Source organism: Elgaria multicarinata, chromosome 1, assembly GCF_023053635.1.
Source record: "Elgaria multicarinata webbii isolate HBS135686 ecotype San Diego chromosome 1, rElgMul1.1.pri, whole genome shotgun sequence".
Taxonomy (NCBI): Eukaryota; Metazoa; Chordata; class Lepidosauria; order Squamata; family Anguidae; genus Elgaria; species Elgaria multicarinata.
The window spans coordinates 144,858,441-144,884,938 of NC_086171.1; the positions used below are offsets into that span (position 1 = coordinate 144,858,441).

A 26,498-nucleotide genomic window follows, 5' to 3' on the forward strand; every position below is an offset into this window, starting at 1 on the left:
TGAGGAGATGAATTCTCATCAGGATTGGGAGTTGAATGTGCCTGTCATCGCTTCCAAAATAATAATAATAATAAAAAAAAAAAACCCAAACCCCGATTTTTAAAAAAATATTGCACGTGAACCACAGCACGCAGAAAGTTGAGAGTGGTCTCAAAATGACCCCCATCCACGACTCTCTGTGCACAAGAATTTTCAGAACGATAGCTTAAACCCCCCCCCAGTTATCCCCGATTCTTTCCCTCAATGCAATCCTATGGGCGAAAAGCCGAAACGCCGTTTGAGCCCTGCGGTTGACCCGATTTTTAAAAAAATATTGCACGTGAACCACAGCACGCAGAAAGTTGAGAGTGGTCTCAAAATGACCCCCATCCACGACTCTCTGTGCACAAGAATTTTCAGAACGATAGCTTAAACCCCCCCCCAGTTATCCCCGATTCTTTCCCTCAATGCAATCCTATGGGCGAAAAGCCGAAACGCAGTTTGAGCCCCGCGGTTGACCCGATTTTTAAAAAAATATTGCACGTGAACCACAGCACGCAGAGAGGTGAGAGTGGTCTCAAAATGACCCCCATCCACGACTCTCTGTGCACAAGAATTTCCAGAACGATAGCTTCAAAAACAACGTAGTTATGCGCGATTATTTGCCGCAATGCAATCCTATGGCGAAATGTTTTCAAGATGGCGACCGGAGCGCTCCGACTGAACTCGGAGCTCCGAAAAATGGTCGCTTCTCTTCGCCTTGCTTCTAGGGGGTCCGCGGTCCGCTCCTACTCCGCCTCTGGGTAAGGCGGAGCAGGCCAATCCGCTACTGCTTCTACGCTCCTAATCGGAGCGGAGCACATCCCTAATTTCAATAGTGCATCTTTGATACAGAGCTGAAATGAAGAGTGCTTTCAAATTCCCAAACCAACCCTAAACATCAATTTCTGTGTGAAACCATGTGACTAACTATTTTTGGCTTAAGCAAACATGAGTTTGGATATCTTTAGAGCATGTTCCATACGCTTTTGTCTCAGCTTATGGTTTTGTACCACGAGTTATAACCATGTATAGATAATACATGTAACATTTAACTGTATATATTATAAAATGCCTTTGTGAGAATATCTGTTTTTAATTGTTTGAAAGAGAAGGCAAAACTACTTTATCCTGTAAGTTTAAGGCACATTGTCCTACCTATATTTCTTTGTCTATTTCCATCAACACTGATCTATAGATATATATGTGCATCTATGGGGTGTATAATCCTAAGATTTGCAAAGATTCCTGGCTCTGACTTGATACGTTTCTTTTAATACAGTCTAGCAAATTTCTCCATGCACGTGCAGAACTGGAGGTTGCCCAGTATAAACTGAAGACTCGAGACTTGATGCTTCACTATGAGTTCTTCCAGAGACTTCTTCGCTTGCCTATAGAGTACAGTTATGGGGAATATCGAGATCTCTTCAGAGACTATGGAACACATTACATCACAGAAGCAACGCTTGGTGGCACTTATGAATATACTTTGGTCATGAATAGTGAAGAGCTTCAGAAAGCAGGTAGGTGGGCAGAGATGGTTGCACATGATCCAGATGGTTTTAAGCTGAAGTACAAACAATGTGTTATCAAGTACTTGATAGTTACAAGATGTTACATTTGCGGGAAACAATAGGTAATTGGTTAATTCCTTTTCCACTGCTCTAGAACATTTGGGTTGAATTATCTGGATGTTAACTATTGGTCTCTTGCAAAGACAGCACCGCTAATATTTATTTTTACTATATACACCAAGACATCTAAAATAAAACAATTAAATTGTAAAACTGTTTACAACAGTTAAAATAATTAAACTGTTAAAACAAAAAGCATTAATAAGATCACTAAAAACAGTAAAACAGTTGCACGCTGAATAATTTTAAAAGAGATAAGCCTTAACAACATTTCTGAAAGCCAAGAGAATAGAAGCCAATTGTAATTCTGGAAGGGTCCCACAGTTTGGAAGTGACCAAGGAGAAAGCCCTTTCCTGCGTGTTGACAGCGGTGTCCTCAGGAGAGTTTCTCCCGCAGATCTTAATAAGTTAATAACTAGACCAGTTCATAATGTGAGACAGTCAGTCTCTTAGATAACATTTTAGAGCTTTAAAGCTTAAAAACAACACCTTGAATTGAGCCTGAAAAGCAGCTGGCAACCAGGTCTTTCAATATGTCCTCAACACTGTGCATCAGTTAGCAGCCTAACCCCTGCATGTTGTACCAATGGAAAGTTCTGGACACTCTTCAAGGGCGCTATGTGTTATGTAATCAAGGCATGGACAACTGACCCAGGAAAGGATGCAGTTGGCACACTAAACATAATTGTACAAACACACTCCCTTGCCATAGTGACCACAGGAAAATGTAGGAACAGTTGAAATGGTGGTTGCCATTTTGTGTGAAACAAATGACACCAAATCTTCCAGGCCTAAACAATTGGCTACTGTACCTCAACACAGCTGCATTGGGTGCCATGGTAAGGTGTATTTATTTAGGCTAGGATGTAATGTTTCACATGAAATGGGCTAAATGAATAGAATGTAACAAGATCTTGCGATCTTTCATACCCAGCCTAAGGGTCAAGGGAGGTATTGCCCAGAGAGCTTCGGCTATTGGGCAGTATAAAAATGCAATAAATAAATAAATAAATAAATAAATAAGGTGGAGATGTGAGTTCCCCTGATAGTGCCATTTCTTTTCTTTTCTGTAAGCATCCAGTCTCTAGAAGCAGTAAATAACTTACTGGGATGACTCGACCCATCTGACATTGCTCTTAGAGCTTGATGGATGGTCCTTTCGCAAGGGCTCGTGTTTGCTGTGTAAAGCAAAGAGAGATTTGGGCTGTTAATCGATAGCTTCAGTCTCTTGTTTACCGATTGGTAAAGGGAGCTTGACAAACCATTTGTAGGAGGACTTACTGGACTCGTCTGTATGGCACGCAATGACTGGGATCCAAAATACTCCTGTGCCTGCAGCATTTCTGTGGCTGCTGATTTCTTTACTTCTGGCGGCAGCCCCTCAAAATTCATCTTGCCCAGTCTTTGTGGGGATTTTTCAGGGGCAGTGGGAGCTGCTGCTGAGAAAGGTGAAACCTGGAAAACTCCTGTTCATGTGAGAACACCACATACAGTGTTTTTGATCTCGGTCCATCTGTTTTCTAGTTTATTCCACCGCAAGGGGCCAGGGCATTCCGTGTTCTCTGCACCCCAATCTAAAAGCTTCATCCCATGAACCTGCTTCCATCGGATTATCCCCGTAGCGCTAAGCTTTCATAGTTGCTGTTGTTGCTACTGGGCGGCAGCGATCCTTTGTATACCGGGAAGTGAGTTTAAGGGGGGAAATGTAAAAAAATCATTAAAAATCAACGGATGACCCAATTCAATTCAAATTTGGTGTGCGTGCCAATTTTGGTGTCTTTATCTTTAAAGCTTACGCAGATGTAAGCATTTTTAAAAAATCCTGCTCCTGTGCCCCAGTGGCGGCTCAGAAGATGCATTCAAAATGTAGGGGTTAAATACGGCGAATCTTTTTGCTTTATTGCACAATTAAGGCAGGATGCATGGGAGTACTTCACAATCAAAGCAGATTATAAGGAGGAAAACTTCTGAGTCCTTTGCATGCAATTCGCAGTGATTTCACAGTATAATGCTGGTGTGATGAAGCTCTATATGTGCTCTTAGATGCTAAACCAGAATAGTGTTACCTAGAGGGAAATAGGCTACAATAAATAGTTATGGGCCATATACTACCTATGGTAATTGGTGATGTGTTCATATACAAGTGGGACCTGCAACAAATTGTTGCTCTTATTCAATGTTCCAACCAATCAGCCATGTCTCCTTCCAGAATACTCCATCCTATTCTTCCCTTTTGTGTTTTTTCCCCATTTCTCTCCTCCCAACAGACAGTCAGCATTTTGTGAGCACTGGATTGTTTTTGGCTTTTTGTTTTATTTCTGCCCACTTAGTGTTAGCTGAAGTCTCTCCATTTTTAACAGGAAACTGTAAAGTATCCATTACACACCAGGCGAAATGTCACGTACCAAGGCGTCTTCAAGGGTGTCTTCATGTAACTGTCTTATCTAACTAAAACAATAGCCTCTTGGCTCCAGGCAGAAAGTTAACTTGCAGTAATTTACTGTTACAAAGGGTTTGTTTTGCATTAGATAAGGAAGCTCTGGTGTTATGTTCTGATTGGTTTATGCTGCTACTGGGCCCTGCCCCTTGCAAGCTCAAATACTGTACTGTATTCCCTATGTCTTTTGTCTGATTGCTCCCTTTGAAGAGACCAGGCCTTGATTACTAATCAATAAAGCGCTTTTGAACCCTCTGTCGCTGGAATGGTGGAGTCGTGCTTAAGGGCTGTTTGGATTTCGTCCTTGGGTGAAAAGAACATTGATCTAACATTAGGATGACTTTTCTAAAGATTTTTTGCACTTCTGCAAACTTAGGGCTCTCCCAAGCACGCTGATGCCTCCATCTTGTTCGCAGCTACATATCGTTAAGCACTCAATTTATTATTGTTAATATACATGACATTTCTCTACTATTGTTAGTGAGGAATTATTCCTCCACTATGAAAATCATTCTGGTCTTTCTCTGAGAAAGTGGATCCATCTAGCTATTTTCTGTGTTGATGCAACACAGAGAATCAAATCCAAGCATGCACAGTGTTACTGTTGGGAGTACTGCCACAATAGCGACAATTAATAGATATGATAAATTGATTGTATTCATTGCGCCGTGCTTTCCTTTTAAAGTTTAGAAATAATAGAGATGAAACAGCTGCAGACAAAGCTGAAATCTTTGATTTCAGGGCAAGAATTTCTCCAGTTGAAACTGACTTCAGTTCAAATGCCGTGGCTTGATCATGCACCTGTGTCATGGAAAAAGTAGTTAGGAGCAAATCAGTGTGAATTGCTGCAGTGTGGTAATGTGGTCACTGGTGTTGAGTTCAAGTGATGTTGCTCCATTCAAGGAGCATGTGGTCAACAATAGGGCTAAATTAGATGAGGGAACATTGGGAACCAGTTCTCAGATATCCCTCATCTTTCCATTTCTTTTCCAAGAAAACCACTGGGAGCCCAAACTGGATCAGGACTACAGCGCTGGGGGGAGGAGGTATACCCCTTTCTCCCAGCACTATGTTTTAATTTAAAATCAGGTCTCCCAAGGTTCTATTTGCCCCATATATTTTCTTTAATGGAGAAAATAGCAGCATGGGGGAAGGCAGTTTACAGTGGGGGAAATGGCATAGAGGGTAGAATTGACACCTCAGCGCCACAGACCCAAACCAGTTCCCCAATATGGCTGTTTTAAAATAAATGGAAAGAGGCCAATAAACAGAGGAACTGATAAGGCAGGGATGGGGGAACTGTTGGCCGAGGGGTGGATGCAGCCCATCACGGGCTTGGCCTGTGCCCTCCCTTCCTCAGCCCCGGCTCCATGTGGCCTATAGGCTGGGGGAGGAGGGGAGGGATCACATGAAAGTAGGGTGACCATATGAAAAGGAGGACAGAGCTCCTGTATCTTTAACAGTTGTAACGAAAAGGGAATTTCAGCAGGTGTCATTTGTATATATGGGGAACATGGTGAAATTCACTCTTCATCATAACAGTTAAAGCTGCAGGTGCCCTGCTCTCTTTTAAATCTAATCATTCTAGTGTAGCTCCTGCAGCTTTAACTGTGGTGATGAAGAGGGAATTTCACCAGGTTCTCCATATATACAAATGACACCTGCTGAAATTCCCTTTTTGTTACAACTGTTAAAGATACAGGAGCCCTGTCCCCCTTTTCATATGGTCACCCTACATGAAAGGGTCATTTATTCTATGTCTAATTGCCAAGATTGGGGGAGGCATGTTCAGGGAAGTTACAGCTGGAAAAAAGGGCTAACCCAGACAATCAGATGTTGTGTGTGTGTGCAAGTGTGTGTACAGGTCTGCATTATGAGCAGAAATTACATTCTTCATACTATGGAAACCTTGAATCCAAGAATACATTTCTTTTAATAAATATTTTTCTTCCCCCCTCCCTTACTTTTTTTTTTAAAGGCTACTCTTTTGATGATGTCCGGTCTTGTACTCAGAATGGACTTAAAGTTGGTGTAACTATTTATGGTGTCCATGTATCAGCTGGCATAACAGTTGCAGGTTGTGATGCTATTTTAAAGGAAATTGGAGGTAAGAGTACAACAACCAAGTCATGTGAAAAATGCTTCTGTGTTTACCTTTATAAATGTCATTGATAAAACACTTCTTTGAATAAGAGAAAAAAATCAGTGAAGGTGGTTTAAATTAAGCATTCAGGAAATGCAATTGTTGGTGAGATATTAATTGTAAAGGTATAATTTTGTAAGATGAAGTGCAATTTTGAAATGTATTAATCTAACTTCCAGAAATTAATCACCAACAACTGTAGTGTTAAAATATCCATTATTTCAATAGAAAACAGAGAAAGTCACAATTCCTTCATATTTCCTTTTTAAAAATTATTAAAATAAATCAGAAGAAGAAAGGAAGACAGAGTACCATTAATGGTTTACCGACAGACAAAATAAATCAGTTTGAAGCAATATTGTTGACATTATTATAATTGCAGAATAACGGACAAGGCTTAGAGGAACTAAGGCTGCATTCTTATGCACACTTACCTGAGAGTAAGTCTCAGTTAATATATTAGGGTTTACTTCTGAGTAGCCACGCCTACGATTGCACTATAGAAAGTTTCAACCCTTTGGACTCCATCATCTTATTTATCATCTAACAGTCCAATCCCATAATGCTTGCTCAGAAGTAAGACCCACTGAGATCAATGGGACTTACTCTCATGTAAGTGTGTGTAGAATTTCTACCTCATTGTTAGAAACATCCTAAGAACAAAGGAGTGTAACTAAGACTGCTAGAAGTTAAAGATGTTCCAGTACTGCTCAAGGAACATCTAAAGGCAATGGACTTATTAGCTCCCAGTCTTTTAGTAATCAAGTGGAGTTATGGGCAGAGCTTCGGCTTTTGGGCAGTATAGAAATGCAATAAATAAATAAAAAAAATATATTGTTATCCTATATATGTGTGTGTGTGTGTTGGGGTGAGATGGGGAGAAGAATCATGTTCGTACAAACCGGAACAGACTCAACTTTTGTTGGATGTTAGTTTTGTGTAGGGACTCTGCATGCGTAGGCTCAAATCTCAAAATCTGTGCAGTACGCCCTAATTTTGTGGTGTACACAATGTGCAATAGGAAGCTATGCATATCGGGAGCTAGGTGCCCCAGGCCCTTATCCAAACATACCATTAGCAGTGCATGGAAATCCGGCATACTGAAGAACTGAGGCTGGCTGCAGTGATCAAGACCACACACACACATTATATCTCCAATGAACTTGCAGTCTCAATTGCATTTTAGGTGGCACCTCTGGGACCTCCAACACTGCAATGTTATAGTGTCCCCACCCCGAAGAGGTGTGCTCCTGTTCACAGCTCTAGGCAACCTGGACCAGGAGTCCTGCAGTGCTGTTCAGGCCTCAGTGGGGAGGGAGGTTTAGGAGTAGGGATAGGAAAGGGATGAAGGACACCTTCCCCCTCACAACCTGAGGTTTTCCCCTACTGTGTTATGTAGTGCTAGAGGTCTTCCAATTCCAAACTTGAGCATCTTATAGCTGTATAGTGGGGGAGGCACACGTTCTGGGGAGTGGGAAAGGAGAAAGATTAGTGCTGTGCCGTACATTTCAATCATTCCATTTTAGCATCTTGTGGGGGGTGGGGGAGAAATAAAACTCAGGTGAAAGAGGCTGGTAGAGGTGAGAATTTTGGAGAATTTTCTCCTTGGAGAGTGGGGGAGGATTGATGAGGGGTCTTCTTTCTTGCTTGCTTTTATTCTTTAAAAAACACCCCCAGCATTTTCAGGAGTCCAGGAATTCTTCCTGAATGCTTATTGGAGAGGGCAAGGTCACATGGTCTCCAGTAGGCATTCACTAAGACATGCTGGGCTCCTCTAAATGAGCCCAGCCTGTCTTAGGGGGTTTGTTTTTGAAAAACTAGAAAATAGGAAGAAGGCCCCTAAACAACCAGCTACACTTTAAAAAGGTATGTGGAAACACTCTCTCCCTCCCCAAGGAGAAAATTCTCTTAATTCCCCTCCCTCCCTGCAAAAGAGGCAGTGAGAGAAATTTCCTAAAAATAGGGGGCAGGATTCAACACAGCACTAGAAAAGATATCCCTTTTCTTTTCCTCTCCTTCTGAAACATCTTGAGCTCACTGCTAGAGAGAATAATGGCATTCTGCCTGTGGTGTTATGTCTGCAGGTGATCCATTCACCCATATTACTTGATGTTACAGACACCGAATGGCAAACATGCATGTGTAAACCGATACAAAATCTGAATAAATAATATCTTGTCAATCTCTCTACAGACACCACGTCAGAAAAGAAATTTGTGGAAGATTTTATTGCTCTTGTTCGTGGAGGAGCAAGTGAATATATCACAACTCTTGCTAACAAAGACCTGCCGACTGCAGAACTGATGCAAGAGTGGGGAGATGCTGTTCAGTACAACCCCGAAATCATCCGGATGAAGGTTGCGTAAAGCAATCATACTGTACAAAGTTGTATTAACAAACTGCAAGGCTATTTGGGAACAGAGCTTGTGAAAATCTGCAAAAAAGAAAAGTAGAATATAGCTTTCACATTTTCACATTGGATTTGGGTGTCAATTTTTAATGGAATCAAACCAGGAAAGTAATCCCTTAACTAGTTTATTGAAAGCAAGAGGATATGATATATTAAATTTCATGTCCACTTCTAAGGCTTGAATCCAGATACGTGCCAATGGAAGCCACAACTCCTCTCCTGGGGATCAGGGGATCCTGTTTGATGGGGTGGGCTGCCTTGCAGGATGTTGAGCAGGAAAGGGGAAATTGCAATCATCATCATCATCATCATCATCAAATCAGGAGACACTTTTCTGACTGGGAGCTTGGTTCATGGAAGGTGCCTCCACTCATTTTTCAACCATCTCCCCATTCTTTTTGTCTGAATGTCCACCTCATTCGCAATGGTTCTCCATCCCTCAGGAGAAGCTTTTCATGGGGTTTCCAGGAACAGTTGGAAATGGGAATGGGAATTTCCTCCAGTTCCCTTGTCTGGGTCCAGGGGTGGAAAACGTGTGCCAAGACATTCCCCTCTATTGGAGGACAATGCAGTGTATGCCACATGACCTGTTCATGGCCCTAAACTAGCCTGCTGTTTTGGGTGCATTGAGGATGCTATCCCATCACCAGTGTTGAAGTAAGACTCAATTGCCAATCCAGTCAACTTTTGTATGTGGAACAGGGAGGGGATGCCATCTTGTCCTCAGGGAACAAAATGTCTTGGGCTGACTCTGTTTGTGCTGAGAAGATTCTGTGTTCAATCCCTGGCTTCTCGTGGTAGACTGGGAAAGATCCCTGTTTGAAAATCCTTGAGGGCCAGAGTCAGTCTCTGTAAACAATACTGAGGTGGGTTGTATTGTATTGAGGGTCTGACTCAATACAACACGACAACTCAGAGCATGGGTCCTGAATGGCTTGACTATGGGTTGTCATTGAACCATGGCTTATTGTTGAATTGTGGGTCATTGTGTTGTGTAAACCCAAAACCAAAGGGAGGAGAGCATCTAAGTCAGGACAGAAGAAAGGAGAAACAGGTTGTCAGGATGCAAGGAATTCTTTATTTCAAAGCCCGACGTGTTTCAGCCTGTGCTCTTTCAAAGGCCTTCCTCAGGGGCCTTTGATTATCATAGGAGGCAATCACCTTGCTAGAAATATTTCTGCAGACATCTTTTAATAACCCCCTGAGGGAGGCCTTTGAAAGAACATAGGCCAAAATGTGTTGGGCTTTGAAATACACAATTCCTTGCATCCTGAGAACCTGTGTCTCCTTTTTTCTGTGTGAACCCAGCCACATGATCAAACTATGGTTTGTTAACCCCAAGCAACCCAGAGTTCACAATCCAACAATCCACAATTCAGTGACAGCCCATGATTTAACAATAACCCGTACTCAACCCATACTCTGAGCTGTTGTGTTGTGTGACTGGCTTGAGTATAAGCCAGCTTCCTATGTCTGATCTACCTTGCTCAGGAATCTGTACATGATTTTACACTGAATATATTACCAGACTTTTCTCCTCCTTCCATGCTATAGGTGGAGCCGCTTTATCAATTAGTGACTGCAGCCACCTTTGCAAATGCAAATACGCTGAAACAAAATTTGAGGCGTGCCCTGGCGGAATTCCAACAGGAAACCGATAGCTGCCATTGTGCTCCATGCCAGGGCAATGGAAGCCCCTTTATAAAAGGTAAGATCTGGCCTCTCTCCTTTCTTGTCTGATATTTGTAATCACGTGAGACTGTGGTTTGCCTTGACTCTCCTCGATTTCCTATTATTCCCACTAAATTTTATGAAGAAAATATAATAAGATGGGGGATACGTTGAAATGTCCCTATGGTTTCATGGGCAGCACTGCAAGATATGGGACTACACCGTTTTGGCGAGTGGCATATCATCTTAATCATTTACATTTAAGATGGCTTTTCCAACTCAATTATGCATAAAACACAAAGTTGCAATCTGCTTTAAATCTCTTTCGGAAATAGCTTTGCTAAGCTGTGCGAGCTGACTGGCTCTCTGGCCATTAATTAGTGTTTCTCTCAGCTCTCGGAAGATGAAATGCCATCTGCAACTGCTAAAGATTGTCATCATTATCATCACCAGAGATTCTGTGTTGGGCGCGTTTCCCTCTTCCCAATTTGGGCTGCTCTTGCTTTGAAGATGACACTGTCTTAACTGCCTAGGGGGAAATCTTTTTTAATTGTAATAAAATGTGTAGCTTGGACATACGAAGCTGCCTTAAGAGCCAAAGCAGACATTCCGTAAATATTAACATGCAGCTACATATTCGGTTTTGCTTTAATTCATTACCACGCTGGGCCATTGTCAGACTATAGGTACGTCAAGCCCAGTATTTTCCATGCTTACTGCAGTGGGGTGGTGAATCTATTCTGGGTTCCAGACAGAAGTAGCCAGAACTTTCAAGGTTCTGAATCTTTTAGGGATCGGGTTCAGCACTTTGGATGGCTTCTTCAAAGTTCTGAAACCAAGAATGGATTCACAGCCCTGTTGAAATGGAGCCACCAGCCTCCACTGGCTTTCTCTAAGCACTTGTCCGTGGGCTCAGTGCAAAGGCAAAGGGATCAAGGGATCTGCCTTATACCAGGTCAGACTGTCTGTCTATTTGGCCCAGTCCTGCCCACTCTGAATTTAGGAGCGGTTCTTGGAGGTCTTTCACATTACCTGCTGAGATTTCTTTTGAAATGGAGATGTTAGGATTGCATTGGGACCTTCTGCGTTGCAAAGCACAGTCTGTGCCACTGGATTGCAATGCCTCTGTGCCCATACTACCCATCTTGAGCGGGAGGTGCTAGGGATTGAATGGATGCAAAGGTTTTGCTGATGCACAGGTCGTTCTTCTCTGGACAAAGATGCCTAGGACAGGGCCTTCATAATAGAAACTCATCCCAGGTTATGTTGGCAAAACTCTAGTGGGTTGGGACTGCTAGGCGTGGGGGTGTCCATCTAGGAGATTCTCATTCTTCCTGTGTTTTCTGTAGTCAGAGCTGACCCACCCATGAAGCAGGATGAGGAGCCTGCATCAGGTGGCGGAGTTGGAGGAGAGGCAAATTGTGCTGCTCTCCTGCCCCACCCCAGTCAGGAGGTGCTATCTCCACCAGGTGCTCTAGAGAGCCCCACCTGCCAAGGAATTCCTGTCAAGGAATTTGCTGCAGCAAGAGAGTGTGTCTGGGGGAGGTGTCTCTGGAGGAGCTGCCCTTTCCCCTGTTTCCCCTTCAAGGGCCCTGCAGCTGGAAGAAGCTTCCACACGAGAGCTCAGCCAAACTCTCATGAGACCCAGGATTAGTTTCCGTCTAACTTCTTCTGGCTGCGCTTTCCTCCATAGCGCTGGCATGCTGGCAGCAAAAGTATGGAAGCACAGGATGGGGAAAGGGGGGCGTGATGTAGTGGCGGCAGGGGTGGAAAGGGCATGAGGCAGCAGTGGGCAGGAAGGGAAAGAAAATGGCTGGGGGAAGGGACACGTGGTGGTGGCAGTGGAGGGGGAGGGCGCAAGGAGGAGGTGGCGGTGTGTGTGCTCCTGCTTCAGGCAGTGAGACAGCTTGAGAAGGGGCTGGTTTTAGTGGCAACCATAGACAAGGGGGGAATTTTGCTTTAAAACAGGTAGCGTGCACATGCATCTACCCCACTGCTTTCTCCCTTTTTTTGCCCCATTTCCATCTTGTTGGCAGGCAGGGAACACTGCCTTTTTATCATTTGCAGGCCTTGATGTGCTAACTTGAGTGTGCCAGAGACCTAAGCAGCTTCCTTTCACAAGTGCTTTGTACAAGTCCTATAGGGACTTTTGACACACTGGATCCCCATACCTCCCGCTCTCTGGCTGTGCTGCAGGGCAGGCCCCACCATTAAGCAGAACGAGGCAGTCATCTCAGGCAGCAGATGTGGGGTATCATGAAATGGCAGCTCATTGTTATTTAATTTATTTACTTTGTTATCATTGTAGTTTTACTGCCAGGGATGGGGGGGGGGCATTATTATTATTTGCCAAAATAACTTGCCTGCCCATGGGTGCTATTATTATTATTATTTATTTATTTATTTATTTATATAGCAACATCAATGTACATGGTGCTGTACAGAGTAAAACAGTAAATAGCAAGATGTACATTGATGAGGACACATGGGTGGGTGGCACCATTTGCTGCAAAATGTTTTGGGCCAACACTGCTGTGGAGCTCTATAAATGGGATGGATGTATTGTCCTCTTATGTATGTGGTAGATGCAGCTTCTGGGCAGGAATTTATGTCCCATCCACTGCCTTCATTTCTAATAATGTTAGGAAATTATACCTCCCATAAAGCTGTTGCGGTTTGTACCAGCCTGCTAAATTTATTGATTCTCAAAATGAAAGCATACATCCAGATATCCTAGAAGTGTGGTCTTTATGTGCCTGTGGGTTTCCTAGATCAGGCCTGCACAAACTGGACAGAGCCCACTAGTCATATACTGTGACTTGCCAGATGCTTGGACCACCTCACCCACCCCACCCTTTCCCACCCTGATTTTGCATCCCCAAGCAGGCAGCAAAAACAAGGGGGTTTGCCAAGCCCTTGGTGGGTTGCCGTAACTGATTGGTTGGCTGCATTTGGCTCGGCAGATCGCAGGTTGTGCAGGCCTGCCCTACATCAAGGAGATCATTCACAGCTGCAACGTTGCATTGATCTAGAGATACAAGTGAGGGAAACTCCCAGCTACAATCCTTTGCACAAGTACACAATATCAGCTTTCCTGTATTGTGACAGGCGTGCCTTTGGGAATGGCATGGGGGGAACATATGATCAAGTGCGGGGAGTGCTTTTTATCTCCTCTCCCTGATACATATTTTCAGCAGTTCTGCTTACTTGGTCTGTGCAGATGCCTGCCTGCAACATGACTAGACATTTTTAATAGTGTTTTAATGGATTTGTTTTATTACTGTTTTAATCAGATTTTATTTATGATTGTAAGCTGCCTGGAGTGCCTCTTTTTTCTTGGTAGGAAGGCAGGGTACAAATCAAATCCATTAATCAATGCTGAACTGGGGAGAAGCTGTGGGTGCTCTTACAAGCCCTGCTCCCAATGTCCCCATATACCCAGCTACTCTAAAGATCTTTGTGTGTTTAGCTCAAGGGGAGGGCCACAAAGTGCCCAATCCTGGCTTAGCTGAATGTAAAGACGGACAAATCTGTCAGTTTTGCTTTCTACCACATTTGAATTTTTTTAAAATCTCAAGTTCTTTCTCTCCCGCATATGAAGGAAAGGAAAGGAACCTGTCGTGCAAGCACTGAGTCATTATTGACTCTTGGAGGGACGCCAGCTTTCACTGACGTTTTCTTGGCAGGCCTTATATAGTGGGGTGGTTTGCCGTTGCCTTCCCCGGCCGTTCATATGAAGAACTTCGTGAATTTTGGGAAATTCTTATCGAAAACAAACTGAGACAGACCCTTACCCATCTGTATCAGCCAAATTCAACAGGTACTGGAAATTCTCATCTGTCTCTAGCAGTGAAGGCTGCTGACTCCAATGTCAGTAGAGCAGAAGGTGCAAAGCACCTCAGAGAGCTCCTTTAAAGTTCTGACTGAAACTCAGAGTGGATTCACCACCCCACTGTCATCGGAGCCACCAGCCTCCACTCATCTTTCACTGAATATCTTTACCAGGCTCCCTGTGTTCGAGAACCCTGCCTTATCAAGGTTCCTGATCACTGGAGCTTTGTTATCCATTTACAAACCCTTTTTGGCCCCCACTACACAAAGTAGCCAATCACGCAGGGATGTTGGCAGTAGGCTTGCTTGCATGTTCGAATCCCTTCCCTGGGTTAGGGTTAGGGTTTACCTGTGTTGCAGGTGAACATCATCATCATCATCATCATCATCATCATCATCATCATCATAATAATAAGAAGAAGAAGAAGAAGAAGAAGAAGAAGAAGTTTCTTACCCACCTGTCCCTCTGGATCGAGGCGGGGAACAACACTGAATACAAAAATATAAAATGTAACAAAAGTGTTCAGTATAGTTCAAATAAATCTGAACTATATGATAGATTTATTTGAACTATATTGAACACTTTTGTTGCATAGTATATTAAAGACATCTTAAGTATTCCACTTACGTTTACATGACTATTGATATTGGAACGATAGCAGTTTTTCCATCCCTTCTCCCTAGTTCATCGTTTTATCCTTAAGGGGTCAGGCTAGTTTTTTTCCGCTTCTTTACAAAAATAAAAATACATAAAACTGATTTAAACATTAAACCAATCCATTATTAAAATTTCAAAATCTTTTAAGACATTTTAAAATTTGACTGGGTAGGCTTGCCAGAAGAGATCCATCTTTATAGCTTTTTTAAATTCAGAAAGACTGTTGAGTTGGCGGAACTCTCCCAGCAGGCCATTCCACAGTGTGGGAGTGGCAGAAGAGAAGGTCATCACGCGCACACGCACACACACACACATTATTATTATTATTATTATTAATAATAATAATAATAATAATAATAATAATAATTTATTTCTTACTTTCCTCTCCGATTGGATCGAGGCGGGGAACAACAGCAATCATAAAATACATAAAATACTGATTAAAAACATAGCATACACTGTTAAAAAATCTTAAAAGCATTCTAAAAACATCCTAAAAATATCCTAAAATTCCACTGGATAGGCCTGCCGGAAGAGATCAGTCTTGATAACTTTCTTGAATGCTAAAAGACTGTAAAGGTGACGCGTCTCCTACGGCAGGCCATTCCACAGTCTGGGAGCAGCAGAAGAAAGATCCTGAAGTAGATCTGAAGTAGATCTGAAGAGGACCTGAGTGTGCAGGGCGGATTGTATGGGAGAAGGCGATACCACAGGTAGCCTGGACCCAAACCATGAAGGGCTTTAAAGGTAATAACCAACACTTTATACTTCACCTGGAAACTAATTGGCAGCCGGTGAAGAGATTTTAAGACTGGATGTACCGGTGACCAACCTGGCTGCCATATTTTGAACTAGTTGAAGTTTCCGGACTAGGCACAAAGGTAGCCCTATGTAGACCACATTGCAGAAGTCAATGTAGGTACTCCTGGCCGTCACATATATCTGGGCTGTCATTTGGAGCAACGTATCCAGGAGCACCCCCAATCTGCGAACACAGTCTTTCAGAGAGTTGACACACCTCTAAACCCAGGTTGCAGCCTTTGACAACAAGCACCTCCATCTTATCTGGATTCAGCTTCAGTTTGTTTTTCATCATCCAGCCCATTACCGCCTCTAAGCATTCATTCAGAGGAGACACACTATCCTTAGGTGACGCTGTTGTCGAAGGCATAGAGAAATATATTGACCTTATTATGTGCATGATAAAATGGGTTCAGAAGTATTACTGATTCTACCTATGATGTTTTTTAGGGACTCGCTGTGACTGTCTTTGTCCCCTAGGACATCGGGGTCTTGCCTGTGAGGAGACACTAAGAACAAGTAAGAGAGATTAGGGGGAAATTGTGTGTTTTTGAGAACAGCAAATATAATCAAAAGAAAGTGACCATAGAAAAGTTGCAGTTAATATTTGTGTACTGCCCACTTTTTTGCTACACTTCTAAAAAGCTTTGTTGAAGTGAATCCAGCTGTAATGCTTTTTCTTCCAGTTTGACATGTGATACACAAATTCTGCACTCTCCTGGAACTGTGTATGTATGTTTGGCCTTCTCTCTACATACAGCATGAGCAAAAGTACCATATTTACCATTCAGGTGGTAGTTTAGAGTAGGGTGACCATATGGAAAGGAGGACAGGGCTCCTGTATTTTTAACAGTTATATAGAAAAGGGAATTTCAGCAGGTGTCATTTGTATGCATACAGCATCTGGTGAAATTCTCTCTTCATCACAATAGTTAAAGATGCAGGAACTGTATAGAAAGACCAGATACAAGAGGGCAGGGCTCCTGCAGTTTTAACTGTCATGATGAAGATGGAATTTCACCAGGTTCTGCATATATACAAATGACACCTGTTGGAATTCCCTTTTCTATGCAACTGTTAAAGATACAGGAGCTGTGTCCTCTTTTTCATATGGTCACCCTAGTTTAGAGGATCTGCTCAAAGCTAGGGACAACTACATCATTGGTTCTGCTCGATCATGTGATAAAAAGCCAGCCTCTATCAAACAGTTTCAGTCATACCACCATGTTTCTGGATTAACAAAAGGAACTGATCTCATCTGGGTTTGTCTTATTGAAGGCAAGCCAGGCTTGAAAACATATATAGTGATGGCACAAAGCCACTCTTTGAGTTCATTGGAATTTTTTTTAACATCCTATGAGTTTATGGGTAGAGAACGGGGTACTTGCAGGCACCGGTGTGCCCCTGGACACCTTTCCTGGTACCTGCCAGGACACCCTACTAGGAATGGATGAATGAGGGAAGTTCAAGGTCGCTAGGTTCTTCCGAAACTCATCTCGCTGCTCATCTCATGCCCAAGTCCTGTTTGCAATTGCAATTGCTGCTCCCTTTCCACATGCAAGAGAATTTCGCACGTCAAGCAGCAATTGAATGTGAAGTTTGAGCAACTTTCCTCCAAAGACTAATGGGGGAAATTTGCACAAACTGGGAAATTTGCATGAAACCGAACTGGGAAAGTTGCACAAATTGAAAGCAAGCGCATATCTGGCATGTTGAAAACATTTTTGGTGGACACTTGTTTCAAACACACGCAACTGCATTCAGAGCTTTGAACAGGGCATGATCACAGATTTTTTGAGCAAAACCAGAATTCTCATGCTTGCCTATGCTCCACCCCTTCCACATATAAAAACAAAACCAGTTTTCTTATTGGGATCGCTTCAAAGTGAAACAAGTGCCTCCAGCCACTGTCATTTCCCATGTGAGCCTATGAGCCACATTTAGGCCTCAAAGCCATTCTTCGGAAATGAAGAGGGTGGGCAGGTGCAGGCCAGTGCTTTCCACTGCACTGTGGGAAAGGAAAATGGTCTCCAGTCACTTCCATCTGGTAAGCTGGGCAGGTGGGCTGAAGACAGCAGGAAAGCTAGGAAGGGCAGCAGAAAGCCAGCTTTGGGGGGCCGGGGTCAGTGAAAGCCAGCAGGAAGCCATGGGAAGGGAGAGCAACGGGAAGCCAGTGGGGGCCAGGAACAGCCTGTGGGGTTGGGAAGGGCTGTATGGTTGTCCTTCTGACCTGATGGGAGCTCAGTGTGTGAGAAAGTGAGAGACAGAGAGAAGGGGTTTAAGGAGATTTTGGAAGGATCCTGAAAGAAAGTGAATGTGCTTGCAGTGAGGAGGAGAAGGGAGGGACACATATGTATGCATGTACGTAACCCAGATTTTATTTCTCATTATTCTAGACGTTGCTATAGATGGGAACTGGAGCTGTTGGTCCAGCTGGGCTGCAAGTTCTGGAAGGCAGCAGACAAGAAGGCGGGAATGTAACAATCCTCCTGCCCAAAATGGTGGCAATCCATGCTCAGGGCTAGATGTTGAAACCGCTTAGTGAAATATTTGAAAAGTTATTTGGAAGAGATTACATAAGAATGTTCTTAGAATATGATAGAGGCTGTAGATTTTTGTTCAGTAATTCCAAGATAAGTTTCCCTATATTATTTAGATCATCAGAAGTCATCTGAAGTGGCTGTGGCCTAATCTAAAACCCTCTCTCAAGCATGGGAATAAATTTCCCAATTTATTCAGTGGATGGAGTAGATCAGCTCAGTTCCTGTGTCTCATTAACCAAGCAATCATGCCATCCCCTTGTGCAGGAAATTTGTTTGCACATTTAAGTGAATATGATCTTTGGGATATCAATTCTATGAAAAATATAATCAATACAAATATATTCTGAACATACAGCAAATATACTTAAAATATTTTACGCAGCTTTTTTGTGTTTGGGTATTGTTGTTTTTGCAAAATACTTTGTAATATTAATGGACACATCTGCCCTTTTACTGTTTTTTAAAAAACCATCACTTTTTCAGACAGTTAAATAAAGCAAAATCTAGTTTATTATTTGGCTGAGTCTCAATTATTTGCTGTGAATACTTTTTCCAATTGTGCAATCTTATGCATGTTTACTCAAAAGTAAGTCCCACTGTGTTTTATGGGGCTTACTCCCAACAAAGTGCACGTAGAATTGTAGTATAATAGCCACTGAAGGGTGCTTCATCCTATTGAGTTACACAGGATAAATGTAAGCTTAATCCTCAGTCACTGCAGCCTCATCAAATGTAAAACTTGAATTTGATGCGGTACTGAGATACCCACTTTCCCTGTTACTGCATCAAACGTAAATTGTTTAACCAATTAGATTTCGCCTTAAAGGGGAATAAGTGAATTGTGAAGTACTCTCAAATACCTCTGTGACACCCAATAATTTCAAAGCTGTGTAATAATGACATGCTTATTCATCTGATGATTTCCCCCTGTAGATTACTCTGTCGAAGAAATATATTCACAAGCATCCTGGAACTTAATGTAAAAATTGAAATGAAATAAATGCATACAGTTCATGGCCAAATCTTCTTAATCTGCACGAATAAAGATTAACTGTTATATTGTATATTGAGAATATCCTGCAGTTGACGTGATGTTTACTGGGGCAATTTGCAAAGGAGATTAGGGTTCTGTTATGTACTTTTAATCGGTGTTTTGACAGGTGCAGGTTGATGATCATACAGGCCTCAAGAGCTACACTAGGTGAATTGGTTTGTATCTGTGATGTGGAAGTGGCAATCCAGAGAAGCTAATTCATATGTTACCAGCAGTGATGTGGGAATTGTGTCCCAATGGCTTCTTCCCACATCACTCCAGTAATATTAGGATCCCAGAACCACACCGACAGGGCCAATGACACGATTCCTTACCACACCAAAACTAGTGGGATCAAACACCCAATTAACTGCTTAGAAGGCATTGGGTTGGGTGCAGCCAGACTAGTGGCTGATTCTAGTTATAGGGAGCAGTTTTGTTGGTTACATTTGTGGGAAATATTCAAAGTGCCAGTTATGGCCTACAAAGCCCTACACAATTCAGGATCAGTTTATCTTCAATACCACATTACCCCATGCATACAGTGACCATATGCCCGGATTTACCCGGACATGTCCGGAAATCCCGCCCCCAAGCGGGATCCGGGGGGAGATTTTAAAATCCCCCCAAATATCCAGGAAAATCACGGTCCTATGGCTTATCCAGGCCTTCTCTTGGCCGGCGCAATCACCATGCTGGGAGGGGCATGGGCCCAGAAAACCCCCCAAATGGCTGAGTGGGTGGGGCTGGAGGATGCATCTCCAGCTCTTCCCAGCACCATCCGGGGCTTGTTTGCTCCCCAGTGAACACCAAGCCCCTCCCCTTTCCTCTTGTCACGCTGTGATGAGAGCAAGGGGCGAGGCTCACTTTCCTCTTTGTCCCGTGCGGATAAGGCCTGGTGCAGCCGCCGGAGACGGGGAATGAACACCGAGCCCCTCCCCTTCCCTCTCATCATGCTGCGATGAGGGCAAGGGGCAGGGCTCCATTCCCCATCCCGCGCGACTAAGGCCTGGTGCAGCTGCTGGAGATGGGGATTTAACACGGAGCCCCGCCCCCTTGCTCTCAGCATGCTGCGACGAGGGCAAGGGGCAGGGCTCACTTCGTTCCCCATCCTGCGCAGCTAAGGCCCTGGTGCAGCCACCAGAGATTTGGATTGAGCCCTACCCCTTGCCCTCAGTGCAGCATCCTGTATCCTCAGCGAGGTGGCCACTCGTTCTCTATCTAAACTCCCTTCGGGGGGAAACATCATTCTACTGGGTGAGTGGTCCCTCTCCTCTTCCGTTCCTGTTTGTTTTGCTTATTTGTTTTTTTCCCCTTTGCTCCCAGCCTTTTACTTATTAATTAGACGGCTGGACCACTTTTCAGTGTTGTTGCATTTAGGGTTTGGGGCATGTGAGCAGCCGCCTGGGCTGCCTCCTTCCCCGGCTCCGCCGCTGCTGCCCACCGCTAACACCCGAGGCTTCTGCGGGGCCTGTGCTCAGCTTCGCCCCACGTAGGTATGGGAGGCCGCCGCCACGCCCCCTCCCCTCCTCTCCCCTCTAGGGGCCACAGACCCTTTACTTCTCCAGGGGCACAACTGTTGGTCGCGACTCCTGCCTGCAGCGGGGGGGAGGGGCGTTGCTCAGGCAGAAGCACCAGCAGCATCGCAGCAAAGAGGTAAACAAGGCAGTCTGTCCTCCTTCTCCAGCTGCTGCATTCATGTGGCTGCCCAGGCCTGCTCTCCTGCCTGGAAGTCCAGCAGCCCGACCAGCCATTCTCCTCCCCAACTATCCTCAGCCGCATGGTGTCCATGGCTTGAGCTCCCCAGGCCTGTCCAGCAACCCAGGGCTCCTGGCCATCACCATCCCTCAGACGCATCGTCAAGCGGCTTGATTTTGGGGCCTGCCCAGGCCTTCTCCAGCACAGCCCTTGTTCAATGGGTTTACTTGTTTCCATTCCCCCAATGCATGCTTTTCCTGGGAGTAAGCCCCATTGAGGCAGTTGGGCTTACTTCTGAGTAGGTGCGCAAAATCCAGCTGGGGTCCTGTGGCCACGACTGACCTTGGAAATGCTGCACGCAGAGGATCTGGGTCTCTCCTGGGCTACTTATAGAAAATTTCGTGGTGGGGAAAAGATCGAGAGAAGCTGTGAGGAGGTGAGCATTGGTGGTAGCTGCGTGAAACAGTCTGAGTGAATCAGTCTTCTTCTGGGGAAGGGGTGAGTGATTCCAGCCCAGAAAGCCAAAATTGAAATTTGTGGCAGTCTCCTCCTCCTGGGTCTGGCAGGATATTTTGGGCTTCTGAATTCTCTACCTTTTCCCCCTTTTAGGACTTAAACCTATGCATGTTCAGACAGAAAAAAGCCTTACCCAGTGAGATTCCCCCCCTTTCTGAACACGCATAGGATTGCACCCTTAGAAATTGTATTTATTATAATAATAATAATAATAATATCTTTAAAATGTTATTTTAGCTTTTGTTCCAATGCTTGTAAGCCTCTTATCAAACATGAGTTATGGGGCAGACTTAAAATGTAAGAAAGAAATAGCCTTAAAATGCAATTAAAGAGACCTTTTAATATTAAACTGTATTAAGCAGCCACTAAGGAAAAGATTCACTTTTTAAAACAAGAACTTTAATTTTGGAAGATCTCTAGGCACTCTGGAAAAATTTCATTGACTGCTGTTTGAGATAGTAAATTGAAAAGAAAAACTGCTAAGTGTGAAAAGTTTATTAAGTTTCCTTCCCTCGTGCAGCCAGTGGTATTATGTCCTTGCTTTGACAAACAAACAAGGGATAAAGTGTATACTGCCTAAGGCTGTAGTATTCAAATTTTACTTGATTTATCATATTGACTTCAAAATTATATTTTCTAACAGTGCAATCCTAAACCTGTTTTGTCAGAAGTCAGTCCCATTAAGCTCAATGGGGCTTACTCCCTACTAATTCTATTTAGTCTGTTTAGGAGCACAGCGTTAAGACTTGTTTTAATTGTCCTTATCCACCCCTGCATTGCCAAAACTGCTAGATTAAACACAAAATAAAAACATATATGATCTCATTACAGGACAAGGAGGCAGACTGCTAAAGAACATTGTACTCTGCTCTTTTTCTTAAGAGGGAGTTTAAACTTCACTCTCCCAACAGCAAACCCTTGTGACATAAGTTTTTGTTCCACTTTCTCTTCATATTCTTATGGATAAATTGCTGGAGGAGAAGGCTATCAATGGCAACAACCCTGATGATTACGTGCTACCTCCAGTATCAGAGGCAGTAACCCTATATACAGCAGTTGCAGGGGAACATGGGTGGGAGGGTGCTGTTGCACCATGTCCTGCTTTGTTGGTTCCTGATCAACAGCTGGTTGGCCACTGTGTGAACAGAGTACTGGACTAGATGGACCCTTGGTCTGATCCAGCAAGGCTCTTCTCATGTTCTTAGGCTTAATTCTATTTAGGCCATTTCTCCCCACTGTACCCTACATGCGTAACATAATAAAAGGAAAACAATATAGTTCTTGAACAGCTGAATCGATCAAAGTTGGCGATTTGGGGGGGTGCAAGGCGCTCGCCTTGCCTAGGGCGCAAAATAGTCTGGCACCGGCCCTGTGTGTGAGGAATGCTTGCAAGGGACTGTGTTGTGTTTATAGGTTGTGCAGAATGGAGGCAGGGCGCAGACCTCAGAGGGGCGTAGTACAGCCCTTTAAGGGTCATAGTTTTATACTGTATGTGGAATGAGAGTGGAGCGCATGGCAGAGGAAGAACTGAGGAAGACACTTTGCTTCCTTCTTTTTTCCTCTCACCCTTCCCAAAATTGTTGCTGGTGCCGCCGCCACCCCCGTCATGCAGGAGCTTATTGCCAGCATGGATCACATCAAGATCGCGGTGGTGCAACAGCTCGGGGCGCAACCGCTGCCCTTCCCAGGCATGGACAGTACGTCTGAGGGGACAAGGGAAGGAGGGAGGGAAGGGAGAGCCCAGGCATAGCAGACCTGTGCACCGATCCACCACCCTACCAGACTTGGGAAACACTTTTCTTTCCTTTCAATTAGTAATGCTATGATTCTCTTCCTTTCGTTAGTTTAGGGCGTGATCCTATGTCGGTTTAGACAGGAAAGAAAGTCCTACAGCTCCCAGCATGCCCCAGCCATCATGTTTACTTCTGAGTAGACATGCATGGGGTTGCACTGGAGGTGGATCTTTGGTCTCACACAGCAGGGTTCTTCTTAGGGTTAAGGTTAGAACTAGGTCCAAGAGCTTGTGCTTTTGCGAAGTCAGCTTGAGTTAGGGTGCAATCCTATAGACAGAAAAAAGTCCTACAGCTCCCAGCATGTCCCAGCCAGCATAGATGGCTTGGGCATGCTGGAAGTTGTAGGACTTTTTTTCTGTCTGAACAGGCAGAGGATTGAGCCCAAGGATGGTAACAATATATGTATGTTAAGGTTCCTATGGGCAAATAAAAGAGGACGTATTACAAAAGGGAAGAGTGGCATGAAGATTGCAACCCTAGTTACTATTAATTTATATATGTATATACCCTGTATAGGTTGGTCTCAAGGTGGCTTACGTCTGCACAAAAGCAAAACATAGAATATCAGAGTGTAATTGGCACCAAAGTTACAAAAAAAACAACAACACCAAAATACAGAGTCCAGACAGGGGATAAAGACTCATTGAAATTGGTTGAGCTTTCTTCTGAGGAAGCAGATGTAGGATCACTCTATAAGTCTTTGCAGTGCAATCCTGGAGTTGTCTAGCAGTCATTGATTTCAGTGAGACTTAATCCCAGGTAAATGTGTTCCATGTTGCCGTCATGACTAGTAGTTGTTCACAGATTTTTCTGTACTTGTCAACTACTTCATTTGTCCAGTGGTAGCAGTATGCTGAATGTGTGAGAATGGATATGAGAAATGTGATGGGGAAAGAGTGTTAAATGTTAGGAAAGGTTAGACTATGGTCATCCAGTGAAGGACTTGCAGTCAGAAAAGATATTTGAGGGAAGAGGAGACTGTATCACACAGAGTATAGCAAAAGCTTCAAAGTACAGCAAAAGCTACAAAAGTATAAATGAGTGAAGTTAATTTCAGATATGTTGAATGTCTCACTTCTTCTTTATTCCAGTGATTTTAGCATTAGGATGTTATGTAAAACAGGTTTGTTTTAATTGTGTGATATGAAATCAGACCTGTGACCAAGGCCATGTTTGGGTGAGCATGCCCCCTTGGGGGCTGGGCATGTTGGTGGGCACACCTCCTTGGGGCGGCCATGTCATCCTCCTTTTTGGTTTCCAAAATATGGTCACCCTACCCATGCAAGCCTTCCTGCATTTTAGGATCTTCACATTAGTAGGGTGACCATATGGAAAGGGAGGCAGGGCTCCTGTATCTTTAACAGCAGATGTCATTTGTATGCGTATGACACCTGCTGAAATTTCCTTTTCCATACAACTGTTACAGATACAGAAGCCCTGTCCTCCTTTCCATATGGTCACCCTACACATTAGGTTCTTCTTTCTATCCTACTAAAATCTGAAGCATGTTTGGTGGGAACTCGAGGATTTTTTAGTAGCTGCTCCCGCACTCCTGGCCAAGGGAGGCCTGCCAAGTCCCCTCTCCTATGACCTTTTGCCAGCAGACATAGACAGTTTTATTCACATTGGCCTTTGGACCCACAGGCGGAACTCTTATGGCCATGGTAAATATGGTTTACAATGCATTTGGTTTAACAGATTGTTGCATTTAATAAGGTTTCTCAATTTTATTAATGTGTCGTACCCGTCTTTTTCTTTTTTCTTTTGCTACTGGGTGGTATAGAAATGCAATAAAGTAATAAAGAAATTTTACTTTGTATTTAATTGTGTTAGCCACATAGAGCTCCCCGAGGCAAAGAACAAGATGGTGCCCTCTCCCATTCCATGTTCAAAAGCTGACTGGACTGGCAGCTAAGTCTGGCTTTAACACTGTTGATGGATATAGTCTTCCACTGCACCTGAAGGCAGCAGACTACCTTAGGAGGCACAGAGCAGGCTGCAAGGCACACAGCTCTATCCTCCAATGCTTTGACACAACTGCCTCACCTAATGATACAGCCAGCCATGCACAGAGCACCATTTGGAAGGTGGAATACAAATATAGGAAATCAAATAATAAACAATTATTTTAGGTTACACAGCTAGCCAAAGAAACATGAGTTAGTGCCAGCCTTAGACATATTCACACCTGAAGCAAAAGAGTCAACATGAACCCATTTCCTGCGGAAGGGACAGGTACAGAAGATGTAAGCAGAAAAGTGGAATCTCTCTGGAACGTGTTGACCTGGTCCTGGATTTTCTAGTGTTGAATAATGATTGCAATATTTCTACATCTGCTCCCGCTCCATTTCAGAAATACTTATTATTTTTCAAACGAAGAATGGAAGTTCACTGAACTGTTTGCTGGACAAGAGTAAATTCTCTTATGTAAATTTCACCATCTTTCTTGATCATAAATATGAAGCAAAGCTGTTGAGAGGTTGGAAGCTCACCCTGCATCTATCAATTGCATCTGATGTTGCGAACACACCCCGCATCATAATGCTGAATGGCTCGCTGAACTAAAATAAATCAGGACTCATGACAGCGTGGCAGCATGGGAGAGTCAGGATGGAATGACTAGAGCACAGAGACTTTTCAAAAACTCAGTAAAGCATTTATCTCATTATACACTTCTATGGATCTCTCCTCCCTCCACCTTTTGCAAGGACTGAAATTAATCAAAATATTTTAGAGCGCCCCCCCCCCCAACTTGCATTGATCTTTGAGGGACTTTTTCGATCCTCGATATTCAACTGATGAATTGGTTAAAATAAATAATTTTTAATAGGTTAAAAAGATGCTCTGGTTATAATACACCCTCAAGTGTGTGCATTCTCATGTGTACAAACAAAAATAGACACACACACATATACAGATCAATATCAATATATTAGGGGTGTGTGCTCCGTACCGAAAATCCAGTGTCCAATGGACCTCCAAAATTGTGGTGCGGTTAGGGGCGGTTTTAAAATCAGCGGAAACCTGTGGTGTAATTAGACGATCGTTTGGAGCCCTGAGTGGATCCATAGGTATCCGAAGTTTTTTTAGGCAACGTGAGGGCTTGTTTCATGCTGATGGATGTCTAACTGAACACTTCCATATTAGGAAGATGCCGAGGGGTGGAGTTTTGAGATTTACATATGTGGCTAACCAATAGCCACAGTCTCCTCCCTGTCCCCCCTCCAATTATGTTGCTTAGGGGGAGGGAATTGCAAACGATAAAACACATTTTCTCCGCCCCGGAACTCGTTCCTCGTGGAGCATTGGGAA

General features: G+C 43.6%; 1 protein-coding gene across 1 annotated transcript in view; it reads left to right on the top strand.

The window, feature by feature from the left end:
• C8B (complement C8 beta chain) overlaps positions 1-19,162 on the top strand; it is a 46,644-nt gene extending 27,482 nt beyond the window's left edge. Inside the window, exons 7-12 of the mRNA XM_063138464.1 lie at positions 1,301-1,541; positions 6,068-6,196; positions 8,426-8,589; positions 10,197-10,350; positions 16,054-16,122; positions 18,000-19,162. Of these exons, the coding sequence (XP_062994534.1) occupies positions 1,301-1,541; positions 6,068-6,196; positions 8,426-8,589; positions 10,197-10,350; positions 16,054-16,122; positions 18,000-18,145 (903 nt within the window). The 3' untranslated portion in view covers positions 18,146-19,162. The remainder of the gene's footprint in view (positions 1-1,300; positions 1,542-6,067; positions 6,197-8,425; positions 8,590-10,196; positions 10,351-16,053; positions 16,123-17,999) is intronic.
• The last annotated feature ends 7,336 nt before the right edge of the window (positions 19,163-26,498 follow it).